Raw genomic sequence first — 12,753 nt, 5'->3', positions numbered from 1 at the left:
AAAAAAAAAAAAAAAAAAAAAATTACAAAAGTAGTACATGATTAGTGAAAGAAAGTCAAGCAATACGAATGTATGTAAAATAAGAAAGGAAAAATCTCCCTTCTTTGCCAGACAGGGACCAATACTGCTACAATCTGTCTCTCTTTCAGAACTTTTATTTGTGTATTTGAGACAGGGTCTTATTCAGTCACCCAGGCTGGAATACAGTGGCATCATCATAGCTCGCTGTAACCTTGAATTCACTGTAAGCTTGAACTCCTATGCTCAAGATATCCTCCTGCCTCACCCTCCTGAGTAGCTGAAACTACAGGTGTGCACCATCATGCCTTGCTATCTTTTTTTTTTTTTTAAGAGATGGAGGTCTCATTCATTGCCCAGGCTGGTCCCAAACTCCTGGCCTTACAAATCCTCCCATCTCAGCCTCTAAAAGTGCTATGATTGCAAGTGTGAGCCACCGTGCCTGGCCCTCTTTCAGAACTTTAAAAACACTATATATACTATAAATGTGTTTTTGGGGTGGGGCTAATTTTGTATGTTCTGCAATTTTTTTAACTTAATGTTTTATGGACTTTTTTTACTCTTTTAAAAAAATTTCTACTCTTTTTAAAGTGGGTATTTGTTATTTTGAATAAAGTGAAATGGAAAATTCTGTATCTGATGTATTTAAAATATTTTTCTTGGTATGCTATACTTACCAACATGTTTTATAAGTTGCCTCTAAATGATAACCATACTAGATAGTGGTCCACCAACTAGGATAAGATAGGATAGGTAAGAAGCTAAGAGACATGTTCCAGGTGAAAAAGCAGATTTCTTAAGCCTGTGTTTAGTATAATTCCAATGATATAAAACATATATATGTATGCACAGAAAACAGTCTACATTATAGACACCAGAGTGCTAATGGCTCTTATCCCAGGATGGCTGGAGTATAAATAATTGTTCCCGTTATCCTTTTTCGGTGTTTTCAACAATGAACATTTATTACTTTTAAAATTAGTTAAAATTAATGTAATATAAAAATCACAATTATCTAATGAAAAAAGTTTGTGTCTAAAGGCTACAGAAAATAAATCCACCTGAGTTAGCTTCCACTCCATTCCGAAACCCCAGAGTAACAGAGTAGAAGTCAGGCCTTCTTTCATGTTCTTAAATTAGTGAATTAGATTTAAGTTCCCTCATTATGAGAAGATAATCTTTAGCATCACTGAAAGAGTTAATCAAGAAATGAGACAAAAATCAAGAAATCATATTCCTTTATTACATATATGAAATATAAAAACAAATTAACAAAGCAATATATATATATTTTTGCAAGTCCACAGGACTTCAGGGAAAAAATGGTTCTGTATGTGAAATTATTCATATGGCACTGTGTTCATGTTTTGTATATTCAAGTACAAAAGAAACTATGTATAGTGGTTATGCATGGGTATAGAAGATGAATAATAATGAAAAACTGTGATTTGTTGACTATCACATACATTGTGTTAAAAAACAGGTAAATATAATGACTTACTGTTAAGAAAGACAAGGAGGAAAACTGTTTCAATGTTCAGGTTTAAATACTAAGCACAAAAATAGAACAAATTCTGAGTCTACAATAATTTTTGAAGTGTATACAAGTGCATTGCAAATGAGCTTTTTAAAATTTAAAGTCCATTTCCACTTTAGCCAAGCATATGTCTACATTTATGATTTCTTTCTCTTATTTTAAAGTCTCTTCTGGTTTAGTTTTTTTAAAAAGTTTCATCATGGCTGTCATCTTGGAATTTAGCTTCCAGCTCGAAGCTGAGACTTCATGCATACATATTCTCCTTTCTGGTTGCATCTTCACCTAGTTTCTCCAAGTATTCAGAGTTAAATAGCACAACTTCTTTTATATGGTCACTTTTGTCCACCTGTAGTGGCAGCGCTTTTGCTTCAGTAGGCTTTCTCACACACTCTTTTCTTTCTTCCAACAGCAGTCTCCAAACGTTCACAACACAAGTGGTACGTAGTAAAGTGCTTTATACAAGGAAATACTATATACACGTGGAGAGGCTCCATTTAACACCTACAGACCAAAGTTCATGCATAACACACAAGAGAAGGCTCTTTTTAAAGAAACACCTTTTCTGATAGTAGGGTTGGGAATTCCTTAAAACCTCATTCATTACTTTAGCATCAAATGTAAGTAATGTAGCTGAAGCTGGAAGGCGTCCTTGTTAGAGGTACTGCCCTTAATGGATTACTGCTAAATGTCATGCTGCTATTAAAATATCCTTAATAGTTAAGAATTTCAGAATCAGTCCCATAGAAAACAGATATCAGTGTAGGGGTTTTCATTTCTCTTCATGAAATAAAACTACATTTAAACATGGGTCCAGAAGAGATAAGTTAAGATGAGACCCATGCATTCAAACATTTCTATACGTTTTGGCACTTTAAAAAATTCCAGTTTCCTGTCTGAGGTCTTCTTGCTCTAAAATTTGTGTTTTGTACATAGACAAGTGCCATCACGTGCTATCCATCTTAATGCTACTTGCACTCTCTTTTTAAAATATCCATGACTTTTCTTCCAAGAGAAGGTTTCCAGTGCTGGACAAAGCTTTTCATATTCACAATCAGTTTGCCTGTTCTTACATCCTCGTGTCCTGCTACAAGGTATTCCAAACCTAAAAGAGAACAAAATTGGGGGCTATATAGTATCATACTTTATTGAAGGGAGAGATGTGACTCCAGCAGGTTTTCTTTTGTATTCATTTTGAGACAAGGTCTTGCTCTGTCATGGGCTGGAGTGTAGTGACATAATCCTGGCTCACTGCAGCCTTGATATCCTGGGCATAGGTAATCCTCCCTCCTCAGTCTCCCAAGTAGTTGGGACTACAGGTGTGCGCCACCACTCCCAGCTAATTTTTTCAAATTTTTTGTCGAGATGGGGTTTCATCATGTTGCCCAGGCTGGTCTTGAGCTCCTGGACTCAAGCCATCTGCCCACCTCGGCCTCCCAAAGTGCTGGGATTACAGGTGTGAGCCACCACGCCTGGCTAACTCCAGCAGTTTCATATATTCAGGGTTGGAATAAGGAGTAAGAAACATTAATAGTTGCCATTTAGTAAGCATTTACTATGCTTAGCACATGTATGCTTTACGTGTATGTTTTACATGTATGATCTCATTTAGCTTTGAAAATAACCCTGTGAGGTAGATATTTTTTCCTTCTTGTTTTGCAGATGAGGAAACTGAGGCTCATCAAGGCTAAGAAACTTGTTCAATATCTTTTTGTAAGTATAGCAGCACCTGTACTCAAACTCAGATCATGCTGATTCTAGAACCTTTTCTTTGTACTATACCACGCTCTGTGGCAAAGAGCTGAGGGTTCTAAGGACACTTACCATACTGCCCTAGATCAGTACATCTTGGAGACTCACTGTGTATGGTAGTGTATATTCAGGTTTTTTTGTTTATTTGTTTTGTTTTGTTTTATTTTTGGATAGAGTCTCGCTCTGTTGCCCAGGCTGGAGTGCAGTGGTGCCGTCTTGGCTCACTGCGACCTCTGCCTCCTGGGTGTAAGCAATTCTTGTGCCTTGGCCTCCCAAGTAGCTGGGACTGCAGGTGTGCACCCCCACACCTGGCTTTTATATTTTTAGTAGAGACAGGGTTTTACCATGTTGGCCAGGCTGCTCTTGAACTCCTGACCTCAGGTGATCCGCCTGCCTCAGCCTCCCAAAGTGCTGGGATTATAGGCATGAGCCACCATGTCCAGCCTAAGGAGGATTTTTATAAAAGTGAAACAAGCATTTAGGAAAACATATAGGAAAGAACCTATGAATTATAGAAAATAACACATATTCCCTATACAAAGCCTATGTGTTTTTGGAATAGGATGTTAGTTTGTCATACATAAAAAGAAAAAAACTAAATAAATGATAAAACTTGCCTACATCTTGTGATGACCTTGTGTTCAAAATTCCTTTCAAGCTTTAGATAAATTTTAGCTAATATATCCAAGAAATGAAAGGACAGTCTCATTACCTATAGATTAGTAAAAAGAAATACAATAATTGCCCTTAGTTAATGTTTGTAATAATGTAGATTTTGGTATTTAGGAAAAGCTTTTAAAAATTATAGGATAGATAAAATAATTAGGTTTATAAAATAAAAATTTTCCAATATAAAATAGAGACATACTTTTAAAAACTAAATTACATGAAAGCTAGATGCTAAAATTCAACTGAAAATATCAATTTAATTTCACAATTTAAATTGATTTCATTGCTCATTTTTCACTGAAATGACTGAGTAAAAAATGTCATCCAAGTAGTATGAACACCTATAACAACCATACAGGCTTCTTGGAAAATGGCTTATTCCAGGTTCAGGGCAGGAAGTTGAGCATGGGACATCTTATTGTGTTAAAAACAAGAAAACTTTCAAAGATGAATGTGTGTCTTTTTAAAAGGACACAACAGCTAGCAGGACGGAGTTATAACGTGTCAAAGCTGTGGTAAGTTGAGCACCAAGAAACACAATAATTGTGTGTATGAAAACACATTAAATCCATAGAAATCCATAATTCCAAAATGACACCAAAAATGAGAAAGTCAGAGAAAAATTAATTTGTCCTCTTTAGAGGCAGCTGTTAAAACCATTTCTTACTTTGAAAATTAGAAACTAAAGGGAAAGAATGTAGCATTTATCCTGTCTTTACAAGAAGAACTGTATTTCATGGTAACCTAGTTGCCCAGCTTGGGAGAGAAAGCCCTCTTACAGAAGAATGCCAGCTAATAAGAGAAGAGAATTCGAAAGAGTTAGAAAAACATCATTTCTCAGACTCTAATGAAGTTATTGATTGAGGAAAGGATTATCAATTGGCGATAAAGTCATTAAATGAATGGTGAATGGAAAGCTGGATGCTCATAGAATGCTACGTAATATCACACTCATTCTTTTCTATCTCTCAAGGTAAAACAAAACTTTGGCAATGGAGAGATCAGGCTCCCTTCGTTGCAGTCCAAAGGTCAAGCTTAGAGACACTGATGGGAGGTTATCCAGGTACCATGTGCATTCAACATGATTCAACATGAAGTACACGATGATATCTATAATGGATTCTAGCCAAAATGTTAGTCTTGAATCAATCAAGCCTTTCTTTAGAGATTACAGGAGATAGAAGAGATAGAGAACAAGCTAAGCACTACCATAAATGAACCAACCACACAAATGTTGATGGTCAGATAAGGGACAGGGCATCTGACCTGGTTTCCTCAACAAGTCATAAAAAAGGAACTGTGCCAGAATAAAAGAGACTTGAGGGACTGAAAAACTAGATGTGTGATCCTGGATTGAATACTGGAAAGGACAAATCAGCTCTAGAGGACATTTTGGGATCAGTTGGGAAATAGAAATATGACCTGAGTATTAGATAATATGAAAATAAACTAAAATTGAAGGTAAAGCTTATTAACAGAATAATGCAGGTTACAGAATGGAGCATATGCTATGATATCATTTTGGTTAAAAATATAATACATATACACAGAGGGAAATTAGAAAGGATTTCCTAAGCTATTAACAGAGATGATCTCTGGGGGATAGAAATGTGAACTTTAAAAATTTCCCCTAAACATCTCCCCTCCTCTCCCCTCCCCTCTCCTTTCCTTCCCTTCTTCTTTTTTTTTTTTTTTTTTTTTCTGACAGAGTCTCACTCTGTTACCCAGGCTGACATGCAGTGCACCATCTCAACTCTGTAGCCTCGATCTCCCTAGGCTCAGGTAATCCTCCCACCTCAGCCTTCTGAGTAGCTAGGACAACAGGCTCATGTCACCATACCTGGCTAATTTTTGTATTTTCTGTAGAGATGGACTTTCACCATGTTGCCCAGGCTGGCCTCGAACTCCTAGGCTCAAGAGATCCGCCCACCTTAGCCTCCTAAAGTGCTGGGATTACAGATGTGAGCCACTGCACCCCACTAAAAGATTATAAAAAGAAACTAATCCTAAACTTTAAAAAAAGCTATTTTGGTGTTTTCAGAAAAAGAGAAAAAGGAAAATAATGACAGAGGTTTCAAACACTGGAGAGTACAATGTAAAATGAATGAAAAAGCATTTAAATGATAAAAGGCAACCTTAGCTTCTGCATGAAAAAGAACCTCAGTGTTTAATTAACTGACTAGTTAAAAATATAGTAGCCTTAAAATTGTTTGTATAATGTCTAAAATAATAAAGTCCTCTTTTAAAAATACAGTAATCAATTTTTAAGAAACTTCAAGGTTAGGGCTGGATGCAGTGACTCTCGCCTGTAATCCCAGTGCTTTGGGAGGCTGAGGTGGGAGGACTGCTTGAGGCCAGGAGTTTGAGACCAGCCTGGGCACCATAGGAAGACCCTATCTACAAAAACACAAACAAACAAAAATTAGCTGGGTGTGGTGGCACGTCTGTAGTCCTAGCTACTCGGGAGGCTGAGGCAGGAGGATTGCTTGAGCCTGGGAGGTCGAGGCTGCAGTGAGCAGTGATAGTACCACCACTTTAGCCTGGGCAACAGAGCAGAGAACCCTGTCTTTAAAAAAAGAAAAAAAGAAAGAAAGAAATCTCAGGGTTAAGTCTGGTATTTTTATATGAATTTACTTTGAAACTACAAATAGAATAAACAGGAATTTACCATTAAAGTATAAATATAAGTTAAATTGATAAAAACAATACTGAATAAAACCATAAATTATGAAGCAGCATCACACCAAAAATAAACATGCAAAACAATGTTCTTTTACACCTCTTATTAGCATTTATAGTTTATTTTCCTGTCTCTGGGGTTTTGACATCTTCTTTGCTACACGTTTGAGAACACGAAGTTTATTTTGTATCCATAGAAAAAGAAAATATAATACTTTAGTGCTGGTCTTCGTATTCTAAAATATATGACTGATGAATGAGTACATGCATGCATGAATTAAGAATGAACGAATATGCAGGGATACCCAATAGGATTGTTTCTTTTCCAAAGTAGCCAAGGAAGCAGGTTGGCGTGTAAGGTTTCAGTTTTCTTATCAGCTTTCTTTGGCCTTAGCTATTGAACTTGTAAAAATGGAAAAACAAAGTAAAATGAAAGAGTGTCTGGTTTTGCTTTGGCAAGTTCCAGTCTTTTCTTCAAAGCAAGTAAACATGTTTTCAAGAATTCTTTGAATAATTGCGCTTATGTTTTCAATTGTGATGAACTCAGTTGATTCTTTGACTTGGCTTGGCAGAAACCTGATTAGGAAGTATGGTTCACTTCCTGGAGGGTGGCTCAGATGGTCAAAGCTTTTGTTTTTAATGTCTCACTAAACTGGGCAGACTTTTTTTTTTTTTTTTTCTTTTGCCAAGACAGTAGGAAAGCTCTTATAAGAGATGCCTCTAAGCACAAATCATTGGGAAATAGAACTTACATGAATTATTTTTAGTTTCCTGTATTCAAAGCCCAAGATTCTTATTAGTTCAATTTGTTCTTTGGAATTTTATTTATTTATGTATTTTTAATTTCTTTTGAGATAGGGTCTTGCTCTGTTTGCCCAGGCTGGAGTGCAGTGGCTCAATCATGGCTCACTGCAGCCTTGACCTCCTGGGCTCAAGTGATCCTCCTACCTCAGCTTTCCAAGTAGTTGGGACTACAGGGATGTGCTACCACACCCAGCTAATTTAAAAAAAAATTTTTGTAGATACTGGGTCTCACTATGTTGCCCAGACTGGTCTTGAACTCCTGGGCTCAAGCTATCCTCCCACCTTGGGCTCCTAAAACTGAGATTACAGGCATGAACCACCATGCCCAGTCTGTTGTTTGTTTATTTATGTAATTTAAAATGTTATTTTTCATCTTTTCCTTATTAAAATCTAAATTGATTTAAATACATTATTGAAAGGGTAGAAAAAGATGTGAGAGATTGGTCAACACTTGGCCAAAATCAAAAGTTCTGTATCAATATTGAGTTTGTTTAGACTGAGGGGATATTTTATTGTCAGTTTATGCTCTCTCTCTCTTTCTCTCTCAGTTATCTGTCTGTTTCTCTCGAATTTATTAATCAAAGACTGCAAAAGACTTTTTTTTTTTTTTTTTTGGAGACGGAGTCTTGCTCTGTCGCCCAGGCTGGACTGCAGTGGCATGATCTCAGCTCACTGCAACCTCTGCCTCTTGGTCTCAAGTGATTCTCCTGCCTCAGCTCCTGGGTAGCTGGGACTACAGGTGTGTGCCACCACACCAGGCTAATTTTTGTATTTTTAGTAGAGATGAGGTTTCACTATGTTGGCCAGGCTGGGTGCAAAAGACTTCTTATTAACGTTAACAATGGGTTTATATGGGGAAGGAATTAGACCAAGAACATAAATAATGCACCTGTTTCATCAGTGTGACTAAGACACAGATGACAATCACACAAGCAGGGAGATGCAGAGCATTTTTTGAATTATGATTTGTTTTATTAGAACCTGCTAAGTATTATGTTACCATTGTCTGGGTACTAATGGTAGGTATTGAAGATACTATGACCAAAAGCCTAAACCCCATCCTCAAATTTGACGAGGGAGACAGAGAAAGAAGCAGCTTATGACCCAGGATAATGCATGTGCTTGGGGCAAGAACCCTGGTGCTTATTTATTCGTCTTCACTTCTGCTATAACATTTAAAGGTGCAAATCAAATTTCTCTCCACTTCAAGTTGCTTTAAAATCCTACAGTTTTTGTTTTGTTTATTTCTGCTGTTTCTAATTTGAAACCAGAAATATCATTTCATGAAAAACAAGATGATGAGAACTTGAGAGCTATTTTCTCTTCAGGAGAAACAGATGCTTTTCAAGCAATAGTCAAGATGAATTCAATATTATTTCCACAGATGGAATTTTGCATTTGAACTTCCTTTGGGAACAGGTTCTACTGTAATAGGACCTGGCTTTCAGATAAAGAGTAAGTGGCAGATAAATTCATGAAAGTGCTTTCTATGCAACTGGCACCTGGAACCAATCTCAGTCTCCTCTTTTAGGATAGAGAGTATTATATTTCTGGATTTTAAAATATTAAACTTTTATAGAGCACATGGAAGAGAAATAATTTCTCGATGTTAAGTTCAAAGAATTACATTTGGATTTCCCGCAGGAGTCAGATGATGAAAAGGAGAGATGTTCTTGCTGAGTTTATTTATGCTGTGCTTCAGAGGATGTAAGACAAGCAGCAAATCAGCAGAGACAAGGCAGGTACTAAGATAGGAAAGTCTAATACTCACCAGGATTGAGGATTGGACAAGTGCATCCTCTGTCCGTCCATGATTCTGGATATAATGTTCGCTTTCCTCGGAAAATCTTCAGTTTGGTAGATTTTAAGACCTTTTTAATCTTCACATTGACCTCAACATGAGTACCTTTATCATGAGCTGATAAAATCTTTATTTTTAGCACTGTTAACAACACAGAAGTCAAAACACATAGAATTTCATATTATCATTTGAAGTTTAAACAACACGTAAGTATGCATTTCAGAATGTAATGGAAAGGTGAATTGATGATGAAGATGTGAAAATTTGCTTTAAAAATCATTAGGCATTAACTTGGATGGAGTTAGAGGCCATTATTCTAAGGAAAGTAACTCAGGAATGGAAAACCAAACCTCATTATGTTCTCACTTATAAGTGGGAGCTAAGTCCTAAGAATGATATAACACTTAGTATGAGGACTTGGGGAAGGATGAGAGGAGGTGAGGGATAAAAGACTACATATTGGGTATAGTGTATACTGCTTGGGTGATGGGTGTACTAAAATCTCAGAAATCACCGCTAAAGAACTTATCCGTGTAACCAAAAACCACCTGTTCCCCCAAAACTATTGAAATAAAATAAAATAAAAACACTAAATTTAAAAAAGCCATAGGCTCATTCAGTTTTGCACTGGCTTTATCTCATTTCTCTATATTAACTATATTCTTATTTGTTAGGCAATTTCAAATGTGACTCCCTGCAATATCATTATCCTAAGAGAATATCAACCATTTGCCTATTGCAATTATAATCTTAAACACATTCAGCTACCACATCTAAACAGAGAGAAGAAACATAGGAAGTAGACTTATCCTGGCTTTTATTTAGGTTCTGACTATATTATTCTTTTGTGGCTGATTGTGTTTAATGTTATGATAGAGAGCAAAATGCTACTGCTAGAATATATTTTGCATATTCTAAAGAGATTAAATGATATGATTCACTACTTAATATTCTTCTCCTGGCATAAAATGCTAGCTGACTGGAGTTAGGGAAGCTATCCCTTCATGGGTGTCCAACCTCTTGACTTCCCTGAACCACACTGGACCACACATAAAGTACACTAACACTAATGATAGCTGATGAACTAAAAAAATGTCTGTGCATAATTTTTGTGATATCCGCCACTCCAGATAAGCCAAAAAGTCCTCACATTCAAAGGGCTGGACACCCATGCATGACGGTGGAGCTCCAGTATTCTGTATGACTCATGATTCTATTATGCCCTCCCATTGATGAAATTGATGTGGCTGGGGATTAAGTAATGGAATAAGTTGGGGTTGGAAAGAAAGTAAAGCTAAGGATCACTGAGCTACTCAGGAACACTAGGAAACATAGGGAAGTTCTTTTTTTTTTTTTTTGAGATGGAGTCTCGCTCTGTCATCCAGGCTGGAGTACAATGGCGCTATCTCGGCTCAGTGCAACCTCCACCTCCGAGGTTCAAGCAATTCTTCCTGCCTCAGCTTCCTGAGTAGTGGGATTACAGGCCACCACGCCTGGCTAATTTTCATATATATATATTTTTTTTTTCACAGGGAAGTTCTTATCGGCTTATCCACATCTCCATGGAAGAGTGTGTGTAATGAGAGCACCCTATCTTGGCTGGTCTCATACTCTGAGAATACAGCTGTCAGACAGCTATGTTTATGGAGTCATCACATTTTAGACTTCTAAGGGGTCTTAAAAGCTCATATATTTTATATATGAGGAAGCAAGTTTTAAGAAATTAAGGCCAGGTGCAGTGGCTCATGCCTGTAATCCTAGCACTTTGGGAGGCTGAGGTGGGTGGATCAACTGAGGTCAGGAGTTTGAGACCAGCCTGGCCAACATACAATGAAATCCCGTCTCTACTAAAAAATACAAAACATTTAGCTGGGCATGGTGGTGCATGCTTGTAGTCCCAGCTACTTGGGAAGCTGAGCCAGGAGAAATGCTTGAAACTGGAAGGCAGAGGTTGCAGTGAGTCCAGATCACGCCATTGTACTCCAGTCTGGGTGACAGAGCAAAACTTCATCTCTCAAAAATAAATAAATAAATAAGTAAAACAAACAAATAAATAAAACAAATAAATAAAATGAACTGTTCAAGTTCGCATAACTGGTTGGCTAGAGGTAGAGTTTGGACTAGAACCCCGATGAGATAAATACATGAAGGACAGGGAGCATAGTGCCCAGCATGTGGCTAATATTCAGTAAATGTTCACTATTATTATTCCACTAGACTTGCAAGCTCAAAGACAGTAGGGACCTTGTCTGTCACTTCTGTTGCTCAATAGATATTTGCTAAAGGAGTAAGCAAGTAAGTCAAGTTTTTTTTGTTTTTGTTTTTTCTATTAAGCCAGGGAATGGGGAGGAGGAAACCAATTTTTTCCAAGACTGTAGCAGTATTGCACTTAATAAGACCAAGATGTTTCATTACATTGTTAAGAACGTTCAAATTCTTAAGTAGAAAATTAATGCAGTTGTATTAAAAGATTGGCTATTTGTAAATTCAGAGAGCTACAAAGTTGATGTGATAAGGAGAGCCAGTTGATATTTTCACTGAATGAACTGACTTTGAACTAAATTATCATATTTGCTCTTAATAAGCAATGCCATTCCCTCTAAACTGCCTTTCCTTTATTGAGTGCTGTACATTTCAAAAGTTTTCTTCTATTATTTAGCCAAGTTGGAAAGTAGAGAGGGAAGTGTGCATGTAATTTTAGATAAGATTCATGAGGTTTTTACCAGTTATTTACTTTTTAAAATCTTGTATGAGATTAGAGACAATGTTATCGAGAACCTAAATACTTGGTTTCATAAATCATGACTTAAAATTTTCTCCTCATTGTAGTGTATATTTCAGGCCATATATATTATAGATCAATAAAACATCTCAGGCTGGGTGTGGTGGCTCACACCTGTCATTCCAGCACTTTGGGAGTCCAAGGCGGGAAGATCATTTGAGGTCAGGAGTCCAAAATCAGCCTGGCCAACATGGTGAAACCCCATCTCTGCTAAAAATACAAAAATTAGACCAGGTGTGGTGGCTCACGCCTATAATCCCAGCACTTTGGGAGGCCAAGGTGGGCAGATCACGAGGCCAGGAGTTTGAGACCAGCCTGACTGACATGGTGAAACCTTGTCTCTACTAAAAATACAAAAATTAGCTGGGCATGGTGGCACATGCCTGTAGTCCCAGCTACTTGGGAGGCTGAGGCAGGAGAATTGCTTGAACCCAGGAGATGGAGGTTGCAATGAGGCAAGATTGCATCATTGCACTCCAGCCTGGGTGACTCAGTGAGACTCCGTCTCAAAAAAAAAAAGAAAAAGAAAAATTTTAAAAAAATTAGCTGGGCATGGTGGCACATGCCTGTAATCCCAGCTATTTGGGTGGTTGAGGTATGAGAATCGCTTGAACTCAGAAGGTGGAGGTTGCAGTGAGTCTAGATTGTGCCACTGCACTCCAGCCTGGGCAACAAAGCAAGATTCTGTCTAAAAAAAAAGTCTCAGACACTAGG

At 37.4% G+C, this 12,753-nt stretch overlaps 1 protein-coding gene across 3 annotated transcripts in view; it reads right to left on the bottom strand.

Moving 5' to 3' along the window:
- Positions 1–1,246: 1,246 nt before the first annotated feature.
- Positions 1,247–12,753, bottom strand: part of NTN4 (netrin 4) — a 133,037-nt gene continuing 121,530 nt past the window's right edge. For all 3 annotated transcript variants that reach the window (XM_011990315.1, XM_011990314.1, XM_011990316.1), the window contains exons 9-10: positions 9,228–9,398; positions 1,247–2,657 (exon numbers count right to left, since the gene is read on the bottom strand). In XM_011990315.1, the coding sequence (XP_011845705.1) occupies positions 2,521–2,657; positions 9,228–9,398 (308 nt within the window). In that variant the 3' untranslated portion in view covers positions 1,247–2,520. The remainder of the gene's footprint in view (positions 2,658–9,227; positions 9,399–12,753) is intronic.

This window comes from Mandrillus leucophaeus, unplaced genomic scaffold (genome assembly GCF_000951045.1).
Source record: "Mandrillus leucophaeus isolate KB7577 unplaced genomic scaffold, Mleu.le_1.0 Scaffold377, whole genome shotgun sequence".
Taxonomy (NCBI): domain Eukaryota; kingdom Metazoa; phylum Chordata; class Mammalia; order Primates; family Cercopithecidae; genus Mandrillus; species Mandrillus leucophaeus.
The sequence above is the reverse complement of the archived record's forward strand: the minus strand, read 5'-3'. Positions and strand labels throughout refer to the sequence as shown.